Below are 21,449 nucleotides of genomic sequence, written 5' to 3'. Positions count from 1 at the left end.
TGGTCTTGGAACGCATCCCCCGCGAAAAACGAGGGATCACTCTATATTTGAAATGAACAGTAAAACAAATGTTGAAAAAAGATTGTCTGTTGCTACCGTATTAGGGTAATGCTGTGCTATGCCAAAATAAACTATCGTTTGGAAGCAAACTTATTACAACAAACACATGTTGTCTGATTAACTCCATTCAGTAATCCGAAGTTCTGTTCCATTTTCTGAACATGCAAGGCCACCGTTTTCATGCTCTAACTCAGTACACTCCACTCAGGGTAGCCTCATTGTTAGTTTATTTGTTGTCGGGTAACCTGGCTTTTTTCATCCCCCTTTCTGGTGCAGTAGTTATTTAAATATTGCAAATATTTTTTTTTATGTGTTAAGGTGCAGAATCTTGGAATATATCCTTGCTTTTCTAAGCAGTTCCGAGACAGTCAAAAACTGTGTATCAATTCAGAGAGGAAGATGATATGGCTTTTTAATGCTGAGGAACGAAAGAGACCAACAGTGACCAACTACCATTTCATGGTGGGATACAGTAAAATATAACATTTCTGAAACTAGAATTTGTCAGGTTCGCGGGGCGGACTGACGGGGCGGACGCATACGATAAAACACAGATAAACTTTATTTACAAAAGGAATAACGAAACAGAGGCAGAGACTAGGGCAAAAACCAAAACGAGGGAAAGCAGGAACAGACAGACTTGAGACTCAATGACGACGGAGAAACAAAACAATGACAGAGGAAACGAAGCGAGGCACGGACGAGACAAAACGAGGAACAGAAAAACTGAAGGGAGCAATACGACTATGACATTAGAAATGAAACAACTGGATACGAAACACAACCAAGGTGAAATGTCCGATAGAGGAAGTGAGAGAAGGGGACTTAAATACACACACAAACGAGACACACCTGAAACGGATAACGAGGAATACACACACACACACACACACACACACACACACACACACATATATATATATATATATATATATATATATATATATATATATATATATATATATATATATATATATATATATATATATATATAGAGAGAGAGAGAGAGAGAGAGAGAGAGAGAGAGAGAGAGAGAAAGAAAGAGAGAGAAAAGAAAAGCTCCTTTAACATGTCTCAGGGCTGCTAGTTTGTCACAAAATTGCCCTTTGAGAGGTCTGGAAGGAGCCGCCGCTGAATGCTTCCATAATAGATTTTGGCTAATGTTTGTTTGCATTTCAGTCTAATTACACTTATTTGTTAAAGTAAGTGTCATTTGCTGAATGTGAATCTGGCACATCATAAAATACTTTTGTAGCAATAACTTATTTCCCATAACAATGTAGCATAACACTGCAATTAAGATTTTTGCGATCAGAATACTTTTATGTTTGGTACTTGAACAACCCTTTCAGCATAATCTTAAACAGCTAACAGTGGAATTGGTTTCACTTTGTAGTACGTCTACCATGGGTTTGTGTTTAGCCAATAAAAGATAAAACTGCTTTCTGAACACTAGGTTCACTACTATATTTTCCCACTGACAGTTGCCCTGTCCAAAATGCTATAGCTACATGTTCTATAATTTTAATGATTTAAAAGGTAGTTAAATAATCTATTTAATTTCACTTCCTCAAAATTCTTCAGAAAATCAACAAATAATACCTTGTTCACATTCAAGCGTTCTCCTGGCTCTATAATGAACACACTCTGATCCACAGCAGTGACAGCACACAGTGAACCGGGCAAGGCCGATATTTGGAGAGTATTCTCTTCACCAGGAACTGCTTCAGTAGGAGAGAACTGCAGTGAAACCTAAACATCACAATAGAGATACATTTTTTACTCAGTTAGCTTCTTCACCACAATCAGAAGAATATATTCAAACTGAATGATTGCAAGCCAAATTTGCAATTGCCACCTTGTTTCTGAAGCATTTTTCCACATTAAAAGTCTTGTGTGCAGCAATGATGTTCTCACTGGGGAGTACACAGTAAACCAGAATCTGCACAGCAGGAGCGAGCTCAACATCGACAGATAGTTTAAATGAGACTTTTCCCTTTACGAGTTTTTTGGATTCTTTCACTTCAACCTTTTTATACCCATGATGAAATATAGCTCCTTTAGATAACACCTGTTAAAGACAGAAGAGTATAAAATAAACATATTTATCATGTCTATATAATTTGGAATTGACAGAATTGAGTTCACTACTCTACATTATTAAATACTCACCATGTAAATAATATCTGTGCTGTATTTCTCAGCAATTTCTCCAACAAAATAATATTTAATGTTTATGGAAATTTCAGCACCACACCTTATGGGTTCCTCTAAATTCTCTATTAATAATTCACTGTACACTGGACTGTAAGGTGTAGCAGGTTGGAAAAGAGATATACTTGTGTCACTGATCCTAAAGAAAGGTGTTTGTCTGTGGTGTTGGTAGTTTGGATAGACACTTGCCTAGATGACAGAGGAACAATAATTAGTTTCAGAGGGAAACTGAAACAAAAACCACAAAATTGCTGATACAATTTGATAATTATATCATACCAGCAGTGAAATCTGTGTTATAGGGTCTTTAGGTGCATTAACTGTGAAATTTGCCAAACCATAATCATCTGTAGTAAGATTATGAAGCAGCTTTGCTGACCACCGGTGACCTTCCAAAAGATACACCTCCTTGTTTGGAACTGGTGCTCCACTGAAACTTGTAACTTTAATCTGTGAAGTAGATTTGTTATAAGTTTATCAGGCAGTTCAAAAATGGCCTAGTGCAATAAATAAAAGTAAAAAAAATGATTCACCTTTCCTTCTATAACTGTGTCCCTTTCAAAAGTTTTGGGAACGTCAACAAACTCTGCTCTACCGATTTCATAGGAGATCCTGGTAGTTGCAGATGTTTTCATGGAAATGTCTAAGAAAATGATAAGCACATATGACAATAACAAACTTATTAAATGATGAAACAGATTATATATCAGTACAAAAGTCAGGGGATTCTGACTTTGCAGGATGATCTGGCATCAGATTCAGACAGCAAAGAAAGGTAGGGATCTACATGTAGTTTTGTTAGATTTAGCTAATGCTTTGGCTCAGTGCCACAAAAACTTTTGTGGAACGTTTTGAGATCTTCCAGGTGCCAGACAAGATTACTAGGCTGGTTAAAGCCTATTTTGACAATGTTCAGTTTTGCTTTTATACATGATGGGGAAGTTAAATGATAATCTCAGGTTGGCTAGGCTGAAAGTTAACCTGAGCAAGCCTAGAGAGCTATTGATTGTCATAGGAAAAGCTGTGCAAGAGAATTTTGTGATGGAAGAAGAAATTATCCCTACGGTATTGGAGAGACCAGTGAAGAGTTTAAGCAGATGGTATAGTGCAGTGCTAAATGATAATGAGCAATGGGTGGGACTAAAGGCTGCATTGGTGAAGGCCATTAATACCATTGATAGTTCATGTTTGCCAGGGAAGTTGCCAACTTCAACAACTGCCTCTTGTAGTGTGATATGATGAATCTATATTAATTTCTAATAAGAAGTTTGACTTTCTGAGATTTGACTTTAATACACAGACATCAGAGACATCTCCAATTCACACAAGCTTAGATCGGAATTTGAGATAACCCTTCCAGCAAGCACTGACCCCAAATATGTTTCTAAAGGTCTGTATCAGAGAGCCATACAAACTGACACTACAGGCAACTCTAAGAAACTTTTATGACCCAAGGTCTCTGGGGTCAAGAGAAGAATCTTTGGTGATAGCAGAGAGGCATACTGACCCAACCTTGATTAAATGTCCTTGCACACATCTTGAAAGACTGTTAAAAACCAAAGAATCATACATTCCTTAATTCCTAAGTTTACCTGGTGAACAAGTTGCATATGGGTACAACTGTATGAAATTAACTCAAATTAAACAGTCAAAATGGGTGGAATTAATTTACTTGTGTTTTGGGTCACCTATTTGTATGAACCTTTGTGGGAACCAAGGTAACTACATGCTCTGTGTGTTATTTGGTTGAGATTTATGTAAAACATGGTTTGTCTGAATGGTATTACTTTGTGTTAACATATAATCTTTTATACTGCAAAGGTATGATTCAGAATCCTTGGATGTTCATTCAAAAAGAATCTTCCTTAAGTCTTTGTCTTGTCAAGTGTCATAAATTTTATGTGATGTCACTACCAAGGTACAGGAAACAGCCAATCAGGAGCAAGAGATGCTCCAATCCCTGAGGACCAATCCGGTATCCAAGGTGGATTTCCTAAAATCTGGTTAAAACCCAGTGGCATGATAAACTTAACGATAAAGTTTTTTTTAGCACTCAGAACAGAACTCAGAACAGGAGAAGAACAGAAAGAAAATGTAGGAAGCACTCTCTCTCTCTCTCTCTCTCTCTCTCTCTCTCTCTCTCTCTCTCTCTCTCGCTTCCAGCTCTCTCTAGCTTCTCTCTCTTGCTTCCAGTGGGCAATGCTTCTCAGCTAGGGTGGTCTGTTAAGTCTGTTAACAAACCCAGAACTTCCAACCTGAAGTTTATTTCATGTTATTATTTTATTATCTAACCCTAGTAGAAACCTATAGTTTAATAAAAAACTATAGTTTAACTCCCGCAAAGCTCAATGCCACACCCAGAGCATGAAGGAGACCTCAGACCTATGACCCTCAAAGTGGTGACAAGAGCTTCAGGATCAGTGATGGAGAAGGCCACATGCATCCACAGAATGATTTTCTGAGCAAAAGGCCCAGGAAAGACCTGCATGGACATGACTCACAAGGAGGCAGACCAGCGATGACGGAGAATTCCTACAGAGACCTTCAGAATGCCACCAGCTCCAACAGAGTGGTCGCCATGTCTCTGGCCAAGAGGGAGAAGAGGAACGTCAACAAGGCCTGCATCTTCAGAGCTCCGCACGTCAGTGACATACTCCCAGCTATCTCCAGTCCATCTCCAGAGATATGTAAGGTCACATGGTTTCATTTATTTCATAGCTCAGGAGTGGTGCTGAATAGTTTGCTGGATAAACTATAGCCTTTTTAGAATTTAGGATAATTATCATAGAGAAATTCCCTCATATATTAATCTCCCTGCTCCCTTATGTATCTCTGTAATCCATTACATTATATGAATGTATAATCTATATTCATTATTTGATATTACATTTAATAAACCAGTTGTGTGATAAAACCAGTACTTGGTTATTTGTTTGTGTGTGCACCTTTCTTTTTTGGAATTATTACTTTTAGTTCAGATTAAATTTCAGAGCCAAGAACCTACAGCGTGTCAATGAGCATAATTCATTAATAATAATTAATTATAGCTAATTCTGCTATATTATATGTAAAGTCATCGAACATGATGACCTACATGTCCAAGCTAAAATTGGACAGGTAAAGTCACTACATATTACTTAATCGTTCCCAAACATGGAGCTTAACAAAATCAATTAAATAAATAATTATTAATCAAAGGAAAATTAATTATCATTGACTCCGCTATGTAGTATTTATGCCGCCGCAACTTGGGGCATAATTATTTTACTAAACTCTTATTAGATGGCCATTGACAGTTTATGATGTTTCAATCACAGAAGCAGGGAGAATGGAATGGGTTATGAACAAGACTATAAGGAAGTGGTTAGGGGTGCCGTGTTGTTTAAGTATTGTGGCATGGTATGGAAGAGGGGTACTGAAGCTACCACTCACAAGTTTAGTTGAGGAATTTAAATGTGAAAAGGTGAATCATGAGTTGTGTTTGTCAGGATCTAAGGATGCAGTGGTAAAAAGCAGCAGCACCAGTCACAAAAACAGGAAGGAAGTGGAATCCGCAAATGGCAGCGCAGGTAGCCAGGAGCTCATAAGAGCTAAGGGATGTGCTTGGCCAAGTGTGATGTGGAAGAGCAGGCCTTGGGTCAGGTGATGCGTGGAAAGAGTTTGGTAAGGCCACATCACCAGAGAGAAGGTGAATGATGACTAGTTTTATTCACAAGCAGGAAGAGGAGTCATGGTGTGCAACAGCAGCGTCACAGGCAAAACAAGGCCAGTAGCTTCGTTGGGATAATCTAGAAGTCAAATGTCACATGGCAAGAACTATGGGTGATTAAGGTAATTAGTATTAAGTTTTGACTTGGAGTAACATATGACATAATTCCAATGCCACAAAATCTTGGAAAGAGGGTACGTGAAGACCCTAGTTGTAGATTATGTACAGGGGTTGGCATGCTGAAGCGTATTCTATCAGCTTGTAATATTAGTTAGATATACATGGAGACATAATCAGCTTATTAGGGTATTAGCATGTTTATTGGACAGCAAACTCCTAGTGGTTTATTAATTACATAGTGGATGTAGTAATAATGAGTTTAGGTTTGTGCGAGAGGGGGAATGTGTTCAAGAGTGTGTGCAGGCTATAAATTTTGCTAGACGTAGCTGGTTGGTGATTGGATCATAAATGGCCACAGCAATCTTAGTGGTTAGGTGCAGGAACAGTGGGTGATAACAGGATTTTGGCTGCCAGTAGAAAGAGAGTGGGATGGGCCCTATGTGAAGCTCGAATGAATTTTAATAGGATATTTTACATCTTATCTTGTGTATGATTATAATATACAATTTGCCAGCTGTCAGAAGTGCATGCTTTACAATGTGTTAGAGACTCACCTGTCCCTTCCTCTGTCACTGTAGCTGTAGTGTCAAGAACATTTTTTAAATTTTGTTCCAACTCAGAATTGATGAAATGAGAAAAGTTGAATATAGCAGTGGTGCATCCATCCTCCTCCATCTATAGGGAAAAAAATAAAAGCAATTATTTGGTAATAACAACGTAAATAGAGTGAAAAAAATGGTTGTACTCTAATATAAGTGCTTTATACACACCTCCACTGTATCAACCAGGCATGGTGAAATCATGGTGGGGCCCTGATATTGATAATTAAATTTCCGGCACACTTCCACCAGCGTTTTACCTGTTACTGGCTGTCCATAAGTGTACCTTTAAATATACACAACTGCATGAATGGACGAATAAACATTTTCTTAAACAAAATGAGGATAAAACAAAAATTCGTCTTGTTGGGGCTAGCGCAAAAAGGTATTAAAAAATGACTAAATTAGGAAATTAATCTACTCAAGTTAAACTGGTACATTGTCAGAAAACGTTAGGTTATGCATATAACCACTGTTCCCTGAAGAAGAGGAACGAGGTACAACACAAGCTGTATGGGATATTATGCCTCTTCCATATCTGGCTGAAGACACCTCTAATCATGCCTGTAAAGCAGATGACGCATAGTGACGAGGGTAGGTGGGCCCGCCCCTCACCTATAACCTCTGGACACTAGCGTCTCTCTTCAGTTCAAGATGCTGATCTTCACCGAGCTAATAGTGAAGCGGGGCAGCCCGTGTTGTACCTCGTTCCTCTTCTTCAGGGAACAGTGGTTATATGCATAACCTATCGTTCCCTATCAGTTGATTCACTCGGTACAACACAAGCTGTATGGGATCTAAATTCACGCCCCGAGAAACAGACACCGAACCAAGAAAGCAGCCTAGTGCATGTTAGACCCTATAGAAAGGACAGCATGAGCTACCGAAGGGGCCAGCACATCCAGGCGATAAAAACGAACAAATGTATGAGGTGATGCCCAGCTAGCAGCGGTACAGATGTCTCCAACTGGGACACCCTTAAAAAGAGCCCAGGATGTAGCTATTCCTCTTGTGGAATGAGCCCTCACCCCCTCTGGTAAATCCATACCTTTGCTGCTGTAAGCTATAGAAATAGCTTCTAAAACCCAGTGAGAGAGACGTTGTTTAGACAAAGTCCTGCCACGAACTGGGTTAGCAAAACAGACGAAAAGCTGGTCACACCTACGGAAATCCTGAGTACGATTAATGTATGTGCGCAGTGCCCGCACGGGGCAGAGCATGTGTAGTCTTTGCTGCACCTCAGATGTAAATGGAGGAGGAGAGAAAGAATTTAACTCAAAAGCCAGTGAGCTGTAAGACATAGGCAACACCTTTGGCACATATGTTGCATTAGGACACAGAGTCACCTTAGTGTCCCCTGGTGCAAACTGGGTACAAGAAGGGTGCACTCACAGTGCGTGGAGGTCACCCACCCGTTTTGCAGATGCTAAATCTAGGAGTAGAGCAGTCTTATATGAAACGAACTTGATGTCCACAGACTCCAGTGGTTCAAAGGGAGGTGCACATAGTGCACCAAGTACCATACACAGGTCCCAGGGAGGAACAGTGGGCCTAAATACAGGCTTTAGGCGCCTCACCCCCTTCATGAAACGTATGGTTAGGGGGTGTGCTCCTGGTGACAACCCACCAAAGCCCTCATGACAGGCTGATATAGCTGCCAGATAGACTTTTATTGTTGAAAAAGAGAGCCCTCGTTCAAATAACTCCTGAAGGAAAGTTAAAATATCAACAATGGAACATTGGAAAGGGACCAATTCCCTCTCCTGACACCAAAGCTCAAATGCATGCCATTTAAATGCATACAGACCTCTTGTAGAGGCTGCTCTTGCACTCTGAATAGTGGCAACTACATTGGAGGGTAAGCCACGAGCCATTAACATTGACCTTTCAGCGGGTAAGCGTGGAGACACCACAACTCCATTCGAGGGTGAACTATTTCTTCACCTGCCTGAGACAGGAGGTTCTTGTGAAGAGGGAGAGGCCAAGGGTCCCCTGCAAGAAGACTGATTATCTCTGCGTACCATGGTTTCGATGGCCAGCAGGGGGCTACCAGAATTAGGGAAAGGTTTCCCTGGTGCACTCTCTCCAGTGTTGGCAATATAAGAGCTACTGGAGGAAACGCATAGAGAAGAGTGTTGGGCCACGGGTGTGCCAGCGCATCCACTCCCAGGGGTGGGCTGTGGTCCATTAGAGAGAAAAACAGAGGACAATGCGCGTTTTCTCTGGATGCGAAGAGATCTACGTTGGCCCTGCCAAACCGATCCCATATCTGCATTGCCACCAGAGGACCACCTCTGGAGAGAAGGTCTGCCCCCAGGTTCAGGTGACCTGGTATATGCGTCGCCCTGAGTGACAGAAGGTGGAGACTGCTCCACAACAGAAGGGTCTGGGACAGCTTCAACAGAGGAAGGGAACGTGTCCCCTCTTGCCTGTTTATATAAGACACCACAGTGGTGTTGTCTGTCCTGACCAGGACATGCTGCCCACACAGAACGGGGAGAAAGTGCTTTAAGGCTAGATGAACCGCCAGTAGCTCCAAGCAATTGATGTGGTGTGAGCGTTGAGCCAGAGACCACGCCCCCTTCACCACAACCTGGTCGCACACTGCCCCCCAACCCGTTAGGGACGCGTCCGTCGACACCACTTTGCGAAACAGAACTCTGCCTATCGGCGAGCCCTGACACAATAGGCGGGACTCCCTCCAAGGGGACAACGCTGTCATGCATGCTCTTGTCACAACTATCCTTTTCCCTAATTGACGCGAGGCAATCAAGCGATGGAATAAGAGCCAGCGCTGAAATGCCCGCATTAGAAGTAAACCTAGCGGAACTACCGCTATTGCAGAAGCCATCTGGCCCAACAGCTGGAGAAACTGGCGAACGCGCAGTTTGCGTCCCAGCTGAAACTGAGCGAGGCCGTCGCGAAGCGCACATATTCTGCGCTCTGTCAGACCGGCCGGAGAGCGATATTTCTAACCCCAGAAAAGAAAGTTTCTGACTGGGGATCAGAGAGCTCTTCTTTAAATTGACCGATAAGCCCAGCCGCTTCAAATGAGAAAGCACAGCGTTTGTATCTGTCCGAGCTTTCACTTTCGACCGCGCTATTATAGCGAGGTCGTCCAAATACGCGAGCACGCGCACTCCTCGCCCCCGCAGCGGGGCGAGAGCTGCTTCCATACACTTCGTAAAAGTGCGAGGAGCTAGAGAAAGCCCGAATGGGAGAACGAGCCACTCGTACGCCACTCCCTCGAATGCAAACCTCAGATACTTTCTGTGATCTGGATGGATTGCTATATGAAAATATGCGTCTGTGAGATCTATGGACGTGAACCAGTCCCCCGGGCCAATCGAGCGAAGGAACTGGCGCAGAGTTAGCATTTTGAAAGTGAAGACTCTCAAATGCTTGTTTAGCACTCTCAGATCCAAAATTGGACGAGCCCCTCCGTCCTTTTTCGGCACAACAAAGTAACGGCTGTACCAGCCCTTTCGTGATTCGGTCTGAGGAACCACACTTATTGTCTCTTTGCTGAGGAGATTTCTTATCTCCTCCTTGAGGACCGCTGCAGCACTGCCCGATACTCGGGTGAACACCACGCTGGAAAAGCAGGGAGGGGGAATTCGAAATTGTAAACGGTACCCTACACACACTGTCCTTTCTACCCAAGGAGAGACTGCGCATGCGCGCCACTCTGCTGCATGAACTGCGAGTCGGCCGTGATAACAGCCTATTTGTGGGGAAATGAGGCCCTCCTGTGGCTGAGCTGGGAAGCGTACAGAATGCTTCCTCAGGCTCACTAACGCCAGATCGTTTATTGTTTTGCTTGAAACAGACACCTTTATTTCCTGATGTACAAAATGAGACTTTATTAAGGCACATCGAGGAACATAATGCTCTTTTATTGCACCCAAACTGGGGGCTTGTAAACACTGTGGGAAACCCACCCACCCCTGAGAACTGGGAAAGAATTGAGGGGATGTTTGTGCACACGTGTCTGGGCAGAACAGGTGCTTTGTGAACAATACTAGGGTAGAACGTGTCCTTTTTGGACTGGGCCCCGGTACGGGAGAAGGGTGGCGCCTCTTGAGGGGCCTGAGGGGAGAGGCTGCGGTGTCTCCGAGCCTCACAGACCTCTCCCACACTGAACTGAAGGTTAGGATGAGTTAGGCTTCTTCCTCCTCACCGCTGAATCCTTCAGAGGTCCAGGTGGAGGACCCCTGCTCCAGGCGGAGTGACGCGGGGCCTGTTTTTGTGGTTGCTGCTTAGGAGGGGGGTTCCCTGGAAGAACTGCTGGTGCAGACCTCTTCACAGCGAGAAATGGAGTGGCAGACTTACGAGCGACCCACGCTGGCTTCTGCTTAGCCTCCCTTCTTGGCAGAATAGAGCGCAGTGCCTCTGTCTGCTTTTTCCTGATCTCAAATTTAGCCTGAATGGCTTCGAGAGAGTGACCAAACAAACCTGCAGATGAAACTGGTTCGTCCAAATAGGACACTCGGTCTCTTTCCGACATATCGGACATAGTCAGCCACAAGTGGCGCTGAGCCACCACCGTTGATGCCATTCCTCTGCCCAGCGATGTGCAGCACAGCGGGACATGCGCAGGATGTAATCCGAGGCAATTCTGACCTCGTTAAGCAAGGCGGTTAACGGGCCCTCCGCCGGCAGTTGCTCTCCGAGCTCGGCCAGACACATCGCCTGATATGTTTGGAGTAGAGTGACCGAATTCATAGCCCTAGCTGTGCCTGCCTGAGCGCGGTAAACTTTATCCAGCTGCGAGGAGAAAAAACGGCAGGGCTTAGAGGGAAGCACGGCTGGTCCTGCTACCCCTAGGTTGTGTGATGGGGCGAGATAAGCTGCTAGTGACGGCTCCATGGGAGGGGGGTTCAGCAGACCTGTCTCCTCCGCCCCCTCTATGTCGAGAAATGGAGCAAAACCCGGAACCGCCGTACGGGTCGACAGTGGTTTAGCCCATGAGGACTAGCTCGGCGATGAAGTCCGGAAACAGCGGGAGACGGTGTTTCACCGCTGTCGGGACCGGGGGAAGGAAAAACCCAGAGAATCTCGTAGCCGCTTTGGTTGTGTGAGGAGCGGGCCACTGGATGTCCAGTTTCTGAGCAGCACGGCGATAAAGGGAGATAAAGGACGTGTCCGCCTCGTCTTGTTTCCCCCCTAAAGCCGCTGCAACAAGAGGAGCCGGTAGGTCCTCCTGCTCGTCCTCGGAGAGACCGTGCTCATCTAACCCGAGATCAAAAGGGTTGTCATCCTCGAGTTCAGCTGCGGGCTCGGGGATCCGGGGCTTCATTAGGAGAGCAGGTGACTGCGAACCCATTTCACACACGTCCCCCAGACTCTCCATGTGCTCAGCCCAATTAATACACGGCTCACCCACTGATTCAGCCTCTTCAGCGTCCGAGTGAGAAGGCTCAACTTGTTCGGAAAACAGGGGATCCTCACGGTCCAACGCTGCTTGTCCGAGAATTTTTTCAACAAACGACACCCTGCGCTCCAGGGTAGAACGTCTGAGCCGGTGACAGAACTCGCACGCCTCAGGCTGCAGTAAGGCCCTCCTAGCATGAACGATTCCCAGGCAAACTGGGCACGCATCATGTAGGTCCTTCTCATGAATAGCGAACCCACACCCTTGAGGACAAGGGCGGGGGACTTTCCTGCCATGGCGGGTAGCTGCTTGCGAGCTCATTTAGATAGCCGTTAGCAAAACTAAACGGGCTAGCACCGAGACTAGGCAAAGCGAGCTCAAGAGAAGAAGGCAAAAGACGTTCCAAAATAGCGCTCCGCGGAAATACGACTCACCAACGTGAGGTTGTTGCCGTTCTTTCCTATTGGAACAGTAAGCTATTTGTAGTGTCTTTGCTAAGGAAAAGAGCTAACTAGCTAGCTAGATTAGCAGAGAAGTGTAAGGTGTTCTTAGCGAGGTGAAGAGCATAAGAACTGAAGAGAGACGCTAGTGTCCAGAGGTTATAGGTGAGGGGCGGGCCCACCTACCCTCGTCACTATGCGTCATCTGCCTTACAGGCGTGATTAGAGGTGTCTTCAGCCAGATATGGAAGAGGCATAATATCCCATACAGCTTGTGTTGTACCGAGTGAATCGACTGATAGGGAACCATCATGGTGGAAGTATCCTCAAGGGTATGTTTTCTGTGTGTTTAATTAGGGAATATAATTGTACCTTATTCTATTATAATTGTAGATTTTAAAAATGTTGATATCATATGCCCTATTTCATCTTGAGGACTTGTGTTCTTTTATTTTACATTGTTCTATAATGAAAGATTACAAATATTCACCTCTCCTTTTGGAGTACAGAAGGTAATGTACCTTTAGGAAACAAAACTGGACTTTACAACCAATGTTGTACTTTTAAAGATTCATTTACACTGTTCGTGCATTTAATGATAAAAATGTACCTATAGCGTACCTTTTTCTGGGTACAGTTTGTGAAACTAAATTTACATATAAAGCACACATGGGAAATTTTATATTATCAACCTTTTTACATTTTCACATCTGCAGTTCTTTTGAATGACTGTGTTGACTCAGCGTGAGTCTGGCTGCCTCAGTTCAGCAACAGATGATTCTTATATGGACCAGATGTCTGGTGAGTTTTAGACAGTTTGGTGACTTTTGGCCCACTCCACACCTGAGCCAAAAAACATTACTGCCATCTACAGCAATAATTTGAAATACTAATTTTAAATTCAATTTCATGTTTTATTAGAAGTGGTGTTACCACAAAGTGTCTTTGTGAGAAATATATCCCCAAGAAAACAAGCATATTTGGCAGCAGCAAAGAACATTCACTCAGATTAAAAAGGGTAAAAACTCAGACCAGTATCTTGGAGTGAATCGGATTTTAAAAACCCAATGCACATTTGGAGCATTCCTGCAAAATCTTACTGCATGACTTCACAAGCAACTAAGAAAACATCCTGTGCTGAAAAAAGAGAGCCACAATGCAAATTAAAACTAGTCTGTTGCTTTTTAAACAGCAATTTTCATTTTTATTTTAAACTCAATTAGAACTGGCTGCATGTTGCGTGAAGGGATCTTGACCCTTTTAAATGTTTAAGGGACTTTATAATATTTCATGAACAATGAGAAAGCCAATAGCTTTTTCCATTAAAAAAATCACAGTTGTATTAGCAATTTTAATGGATTACTTTTGTCTAAATAATTTAATAACTTCTTTTCAAATATTTTTTTTAGATATACTGTATTATTGAGTATCATGTCATCACATTATAAACATGTCTGATGCATGCAATACTGAAAATAAATAAGCAGTTTGAAGATTCTGATTGTGATTTGAAACCATCACTCACTTTCCACAAACCCCTATCTTCAGCTTCTGTTCTCCAACACTCTGTTGTTCTGGTGCTTTCACAGTAACCTCAAACCTGGGTAAAACTAAAAGCAAGTTTACTTTGATTGCAATCAATTACACCTTTTAATATTAACAGAAAATACATCACTTACTGTCACTTACCATATTTCTTCACTTTAAATGTCTGTGTTATTGTCCTATCACCAGTGACAGCCAGTAAATTATACAGGCCCTCGACAGCCTCAGGATTGAGCTTGTGAGAAAGCTGCAGTATCAGACCTGTCGAGGACACATTTATCCACTGACCAATCCTGTTACGTCTAGTGTCCTGTTTGGTTCCATGAAAGACACATTTTCATAGTGACAGAATTAAAGATGATCTGAATAGTCAATACTGATGTTAAAATGTAATATAGTTAAAGGAGATGTCTACGATTGTGGGGAAATGCTAGTGAGCAAATATCCTCAGAATGTAATAAAAAGTGTTTTTTATTAATATCATGAGCATCACCTTTAACATAAATAACCAAGTTTCATAAAATATATTTGTGTGTGTGATTTCATCTTACCTCAAGCGCTACTAGGCTGTACTGCAGAAAAGAGTGAAATATAACAACACATTTTGCTCATTTTGATTAAGAAACAATAAATACAACTCAGAAATCACTCAACATATCACAACACCTTTAGCATATTACATCTTTCATTCCAACCCTCCTCCTAATGTTACATAGTGCAGTTTCTGCAGTGCTGGGCCCAGAGTAGCAAAGACAGATTCTCTGTCCATACTGCAGGTCATTGAAACATTAGATTTTTAACTGATTACAAAGACATTTATAGTATAGTTTATGGCCACAAAAAGTTTCCTTACCTTTTGTTGAAGTGGTACAAACTCAGCATCCATTGTGACAATTCTAAAATTCACTGAACATAAAAATGCCTGACATTAACATTAACACCAAACAAAACTTAATGGATATTGAGCTATTAAGATATTAATGGAAAATTCCAATATACTGAGAATCTAAACTCTGTCTCAGGGTTGTGCAAATCCTGCACTGGAAGGTCAGATATCTGTTTCCTGCTCCTGATTTATCTGCACATATTAAACCAATGATACTAAATACACTTAATATAGAAGCCATTGGGCATTTGCTATTATTAAGTGTTTACACCAAATGTATGTCTTTAAAAAAAACTGAAAACCATTTGTAAATGAAATGTTGAATCTAGAGATGTCCTGATTACATTTTTTTTGCACCTGATCCAAGTCATTTACTATTTAATTTACCTTCCGATATCAATCTTAATCTGATGCTTGTATTTTCCTAGACCATACATCTACACAGTACACACTTTGAGTGCATTATTTATTCAAAGCAATCCAATGTATTTGTTTAAGAACTGAGCAGCTCTGCAATGCTATAAGAAAAACAAAATGCATCCAAGATGTAAACAAAGGATGTGTTTATAAACAGCTCATATACATCGAACTTAATGAAACTCTACAGTAATGTCAGGATTTGACCCTACCCTCCTATGATTTCAGTTCTCTTGTTTAGTGCTTTCCTTCACACATTATTCTGTGTAAATTATTTCCAAGTTGTCATATGTTTCTATTTCCATGCTCCTTTGGGTCCTGTGTTCTGTCTTTCTGTGTTGTCAGTCTTTGTGTATTTATATGGTTTCTCATATCTTTATGGCTGTTGGTCACTTTTCTGTGCAAATTTACTACTTATTCCTACTGTTATCTCTTTCATTTTGTAGTGTATTCTAAGCCTCTTGTCATGTTTGTGATTCTTGTCAGGTTGTAGTTTCTATGGTTATGGTTTGTTTCTAGTATTTTATGGTCCTCCTAGTTCCTGTTTACTTGTCATCCTGCATAGAGTATTTCTGCTGCTTTATTTGTGGTAAATGTGTTGTCATGTTCCTGTCTTTCTTGTTCTAGGATTTCCTTATACAGTTTATATGCATTTCCTAGTTTCCTGTGCTCTTTAGGTCTTTAATTGGTAATTCTCTCTGTGTGTATTCCCTGGATCTCAATTTGTTTGATTAGCTTATGTTCCTTATATTCAAATTTATTTTGTTTGTCTCGATCACCGCATGCATATTGCTTATGTGGTCTCTGCCTTAAAATGTATACATAAGCAATATGTTTTATCAGTGTAGCAAATGGTGAGGAAACATCCTCCACATTTAAAAAAATGTGTTTTATTATTGTTATAATTATTAAATGTATTGGGAACGTCACAAATAATGTGTCTCTTCAGTTTTTAAAAGTTAAATATGAACTGCTGATATGTTAAGTGACTGTAAATTTTCTGAATTCACATTAAATGGTCAGGTATTTCAAATGTTTATTTACAGAATATAGCAACTGCCTGAATGAGTTGTGAATCAACAGTAGGTCAATGATTCTTCTCTATGTAGAGTGAGGCTAAATGATAGCTTAAAACAATTAAACAATTAACTGGAAGTGGTGAGATATATTGCAGAAGAGATTACTTACCAGTCTGACCAGGATTGTAGATTGGTTTATCAGTCTGAATCAATGTCAGGTGGTTGTAGGATTTAAACTTAACTTTACTTTCCTCAATCATCACAAAATTTTCCCCTTTGACTTCTACTCTGATCACCTGCACCGACTGACCTTCAACCTGTGGAGCCTGAAGAGAGCACAATATCTGAAAATCTTCATAGTGCTTCCAGACCTTAATAATAATAATAATAATAATGTGCAATCATTTGTCATTGTACAATGAAATGTGTCTCTGGCATTTGCAGTGAACACACACACACGCTAGTGAACTAGGGGCTGTGAACACACACCCAGAGCAGCAGGTAGCCATCCCTGGCACCCAGGGAGCTGTTGAGGTTTTGGTGCCTTGTCCAAGGCACCTCAGACATGGTTTGAGGAGGACAGTGCTGTTCCTTCACTCCCACCATCCCCAATTTTCCTGCCAGTTGTGGAAATCAAACCAACAACCTTTCAGCTCTAAGCCCTCTTCTCAAACCATTAGGCCACAGCTGCCCTAATAAAGCTCACCTGAAAATCAGAGCAATGGTGAAATTCCTTCTCCACTTTTTCCTCTAGAAGTGTTCTGTTCTGGTGGTTGTGAACCAGATAAATGGTTATTTGCAGAGTTTCATTAGGCTTCAGGAGGCTGACACATAATTTAGCATTAGAGCCAGACTCTATTACTGCAGGAAATGCCACCATGAAATACCTAAAAAGAAAAACAAAATTCAAGATAATGTCAAAGTAATCCACAATAAGAATAAAACTAAACATTACTTGAAATGTTCCCTACTGGTCATCAAAACCCATAAAAAATAGTCAATTTCAATAAAATCCTACCATTAGAACCTTAAAAAAAAACACAAATTAGATGCAACGCTACATTGTACATGGCTTTCTGAATTCACCCTATGAGGTGGTCTTTGGTGCACTTAAATGGTAATGCTCAGCTATGAATCTGACTGCTCAGTTCATTTAGGTTATGTATTCTAGCAAATACATGCTAACAAGGCTGAAACTTTGATTTTCATTGGAGAGGGCCTTTAACAATAGTTATTACAATTAAACATTACTAAAAATGTGAGTTATGTAAAATACAATAATTACTGCAAATCATTAATTGAACCTCTCAACCTATTTATAATAGCTACCCATGTGGAGCAATTTGGTAAATATTGCTAAATGCATACAACAATGGTGTACTGCTCAAAGTCATATGAGCCAAACTAATATATTTATTTATATAATATTTTACAATAGGGCTGGATGATATGGAAAAAATTTATATCACAAAATATTTCTTAGTTTTACTGACAAACCTAAACTTCTTGGATTTTCCTTTAAAATCGAGTGCAATGAACTGAAGGCAGTGCCCCATAATGAATGTCAATTAATGCCTGATGCTCTAAATAATGTATATTTAAAACATTTATATCATTGTTAATAAAACAGTTTATCTTGTGATATACATTGATACTGGATTATTGTCCAGCCCTATTTTACAGTGTCATACAATGGTCTAGAACAATAATTATCTACTCACGGTCCTGAGGTTTGTCCATACACAGGGATAAATAGAAAGCAGGCTAACATTAGCCTTTTCCACACAGAATCTCCACTGCCCACCATGATGAAGTGTGTTTCCCAAAAACGGGTAAAATTCTTGGCTCCTTTTTAAAAAGGTTGTTCAGCCCACAGGAGGTTTTAAATAAACATTCAGCCTACTCATCTCATCAATGAATAACCTTTCTAAGCACTGAAAACTGACCCCATAAGCTAAAACATGTCCAAAGCACAAATGGAGCCAGTAGGTTGGGGGGGGTTGGGTGGGTAGAAAGTCCCCTGGATCTCACACTTGAGGGAGCCCTGAGCTACGACCAACAACAAACAAATACATAGTAATAAAATGTACAGATCAGAATCCTGTTAGATGTTAATTAAATGCAAATGGTGATAAATGTCAGAACATGTTACTGACATGAATAAACCAGCAGCGCAGAAGAATACAAAACCAACTTAATTATAATCATACACAAGATGAGATGTAAAATATTCCTTGCCAATCCAACAATCACTTTAACTTTGGTTTCATTAACTCAAGGCCCCAAAAAATGTGTACACCAAAGAAGGAACAGACAAAATATGATCACAAATACACTGAAAGGTCACTGGATTAGGAACGCCTGTCTAATGACAGGTTGGCCCACCATTTTGATTAATTACAGCACAAAGACGTCAGGAAACAAACTCCACACAGTGGTGAACATCCTCCATATGCAACTTGACACCCGATCACTGCAGCAGCTCAGTGTGTTGATAGACTTTTTTTGCTCAAAGGGCAGTGATTTGCACAGCTCTTTGCAGCATATATCAAACATGTACAGGGTTGCAGTCAGGCCAAGGCAGTTTGAAGAATTCATTGTTCTTTTCCCCCAACCATTCCTGAGTTATCCGAGTCTAATGGCACGGAGCATTGTCCAGTGGGGACAATCACACACAAGATCATGTGTATATTGAAATGCACCAGCAAGAGGATGAGAAATAAGTTTAATGATAAAATTACAATTAAATATCTGCTAATAATGTACTGATGTTTGTTAAAGTCTGGAATTAATTTTAAATACAAAATTAAATGTGCCCCTGATATAAAATACAGTTTTAACAACTACCAATCCATGCAAACTTTGTGTGACTGAGAGCGAACATGACAAACAAAGGTTTTGTCACACTCACCTTTAACCTCCCACTATTTTCTAAAACTTTCCAACTCACTGTTGACTGTTTACTTAAAGAAATGCATCTGGTCACTGACCTATTTCAGATGTACAAACATCAAACCAACATCTTGATTGAGCAATGGGATATTAACAGCCTCTTCCTAAGTGAACAAGGACTGATTTACTGGAAGCCTGTAGTATTAAGGCTTCAAATCATATAACTGTGTTTCAGATAAATGTCTACTAAATAATGCTTTTCAAACTACACATGATTCTCCCATGTATTAGTCAGTCAGCTCATGGAGAAATAAGAATCTAAGAATCTATCAAGTTGCTGTGAGTTGTGGGAAAATATCTCTCATGTCTCTTCACAGCTGAAAGCAGGTCTTGTGTAAACAGTTGGACATGTAATAAATGGCAATAATGGACATGCCAAATAATGACATGCCAAAAATAATAATAATAATAATATAAATATATATTGCTTATATAGTCATATGCACAAATTCTAAATAAAAATATGCTAAGACATCCAGTATTTGATTATGTCTGCAACAAACAAACATTACATGCTGATAAAATTAGCTTCAGTGTGCCAAATATTGCACATAATCTTTTAACTTAATAATAATCAGATCATTCATTCATCAACCAACGCATGTTTTTGGACTGTGGGAGGAAACCCATGCGAAAACGGGGAGAACACACCAAACTCCTCACAGACTGTCACCCAGAGCGGGACTTGAACCCACAACCTCCAGGTCCCTGGAACTGTGTGAGTGCAACACTACCTGCTGCACCACCGTGCTGCGCCTTTGATGAGATAATAAGAAAAAAACAAAGGATAGAAAACTCTTGATCTAAATCTCCCTACCTTCTGTAATGCCACAAATGGTCAGCGTCAGCGAAAAAAAAATCACTTTTGAGAAAATCAGTGTGAGAAATAAGTATAAGGATTAAAACTTTTTTTTTTCATTTTTATATCTGCTAATTGATATCCCTTCGTTGCCAAGAAAGTCGGTAAGCATTGCATTTTACTGGGAAAATACTGCCAAAATTACCAATTTTCATTAATACATGCATTCAATCCTTTCACTAACTCAGTAAGTGTCATCATCATCATCTTTACCACTTAATACATTTCAGGGACTTGGTTCAGTGAGTGTCATGTAAATTCATTAATCTACATAACTAAAAAAACAAGGATTCAGTTAATTTATATCATCATATTCCAGTATAACACTAATGTTTACTTATTGAGCTGCTCCAATGTTTGCAAAGAGATTGCACAGCACTTGATTGATTCATTCATTCATTCATTATCTGTAAGCGCTTATCCAGTTCAGGGTCGCGGAGTTCCAGAGCCTACCTGGAATCATTGGGCGCAAGGCGGGAATACACCCTGGAGGGGACGCCAATCCTTCACAGGGTAGCACTTGATTCTTCAAATCAAAAGAGGAATGTATGTGTGTTGTGTGTGCAAAACAGAAAAAAACCCATAAATTTTTGGATTTTGCTTCTGGAATATCTCTTGAATACATATATATAAGTAAAAATTCTTTACTGGCTGAAGTGCCCTTGAGCAAAGCACCTAACCCCCAAACTGCTCCCCGGGCGCCGAGATGGTTGGCAGCTCCCTGTTCCGGTTGTGTGTGTGTTCACTGCCCCTAGTGTTTGTGAAGAATTGCTCACTAGTGTGTGTTTGTGTGTTCACTAACACGGATGGGTCAAATGCAGAAGCAATTCCCCTAAGGGGATCCATAAAGGTGCTTCTTCTACTCAGGGTTCAGTCCAGCTCCACCTGATCTATGGTAACTTCATGTTTTTTTTGCTCCTGCTTATTGTAATAATGAGTTACTATTTTTAATATATTTGGAGATACATTGGAGAATGTTGTGTGCAGTGAAAAAAAATAATGTATGTTTACTATGATTACTAACATTACATATTTTCAAAATGGTCAGCATAGACTGGGGAACAGATGACAAGGAAGAAAAGGAAACTGAAGGTGATGACCGCTCCAATGACGAATGTGTTCTTGGCTTCGTATACGGTATGTCAAAATTCAGTTCTTTTAGCTGTTGCTCCACATTGTTCCAATGAGCCTGCTTTAAACAAATCAATAATTACAGCCACCAGCTGCATGCTTAGTGCTATGAAAACCTTTATTA

General features: G+C 40.8%; 1 protein-coding gene across 1 annotated transcript in view; it reads right to left on the bottom strand.

Moving 5' to 3' along the window:
- LOC136681384 (alpha-2-macroglobulin-like) overlaps window positions 1-18,222 on the bottom strand; it is a 28,249-nt gene extending 10,027 nt beyond the window's left edge. The window contains exons 1-14 of the mRNA XM_066658668.1: window positions 18,105-18,222; window positions 17,090-17,270; window positions 16,553-16,709; window positions 14,915-14,967; window positions 14,613-14,633; window positions 14,206-14,371; window positions 14,042-14,126; window positions 6,874-6,988; window positions 6,658-6,778; window positions 2,808-2,917; window positions 2,554-2,724; window positions 2,233-2,463; window positions 1,919-2,131; window positions 1,663-1,812 (exon numbers count right to left, since the gene is read on the bottom strand). Of these exons, the coding sequence (XP_066514765.1) occupies window positions 1,663-1,812; window positions 1,919-2,131; window positions 2,233-2,463; window positions 2,554-2,724; window positions 2,808-2,917; window positions 6,658-6,778; window positions 6,874-6,988; window positions 14,042-14,126; window positions 14,206-14,371; window positions 14,613-14,633; window positions 14,915-14,967; window positions 16,553-16,709; window positions 17,090-17,270; window positions 18,105-18,190 (1,860 nt within the window). The 5' untranslated portion in view covers window positions 18,191-18,222. The remainder of the gene's footprint in view (window positions 1-1,662; window positions 1,813-1,918; window positions 2,132-2,232; window positions 2,464-2,553; window positions 2,725-2,807; window positions 2,918-6,657; window positions 6,779-6,873; window positions 6,989-14,041; window positions 14,127-14,205; window positions 14,372-14,612; window positions 14,634-14,914; window positions 14,968-16,552; window positions 16,710-17,089; window positions 17,271-18,104) is intronic.
- Between the last annotated feature and the right edge of the window lie 3,227 nt (window positions 18,223-21,449).

The sequence above is a fragment of the Hoplias malabaricus genome, chromosome 2, assembly GCF_029633855.1.
Source record: "Hoplias malabaricus isolate fHopMal1 chromosome 2, fHopMal1.hap1, whole genome shotgun sequence".
NCBI lineage: Eukaryota > Metazoa > Chordata > Actinopteri > Characiformes > Erythrinidae > Hoplias > Hoplias malabaricus.
Note: the sequence above shows the minus strand (reverse complement) of the source record. Positions and strands in the feature narration are given on the sequence as shown.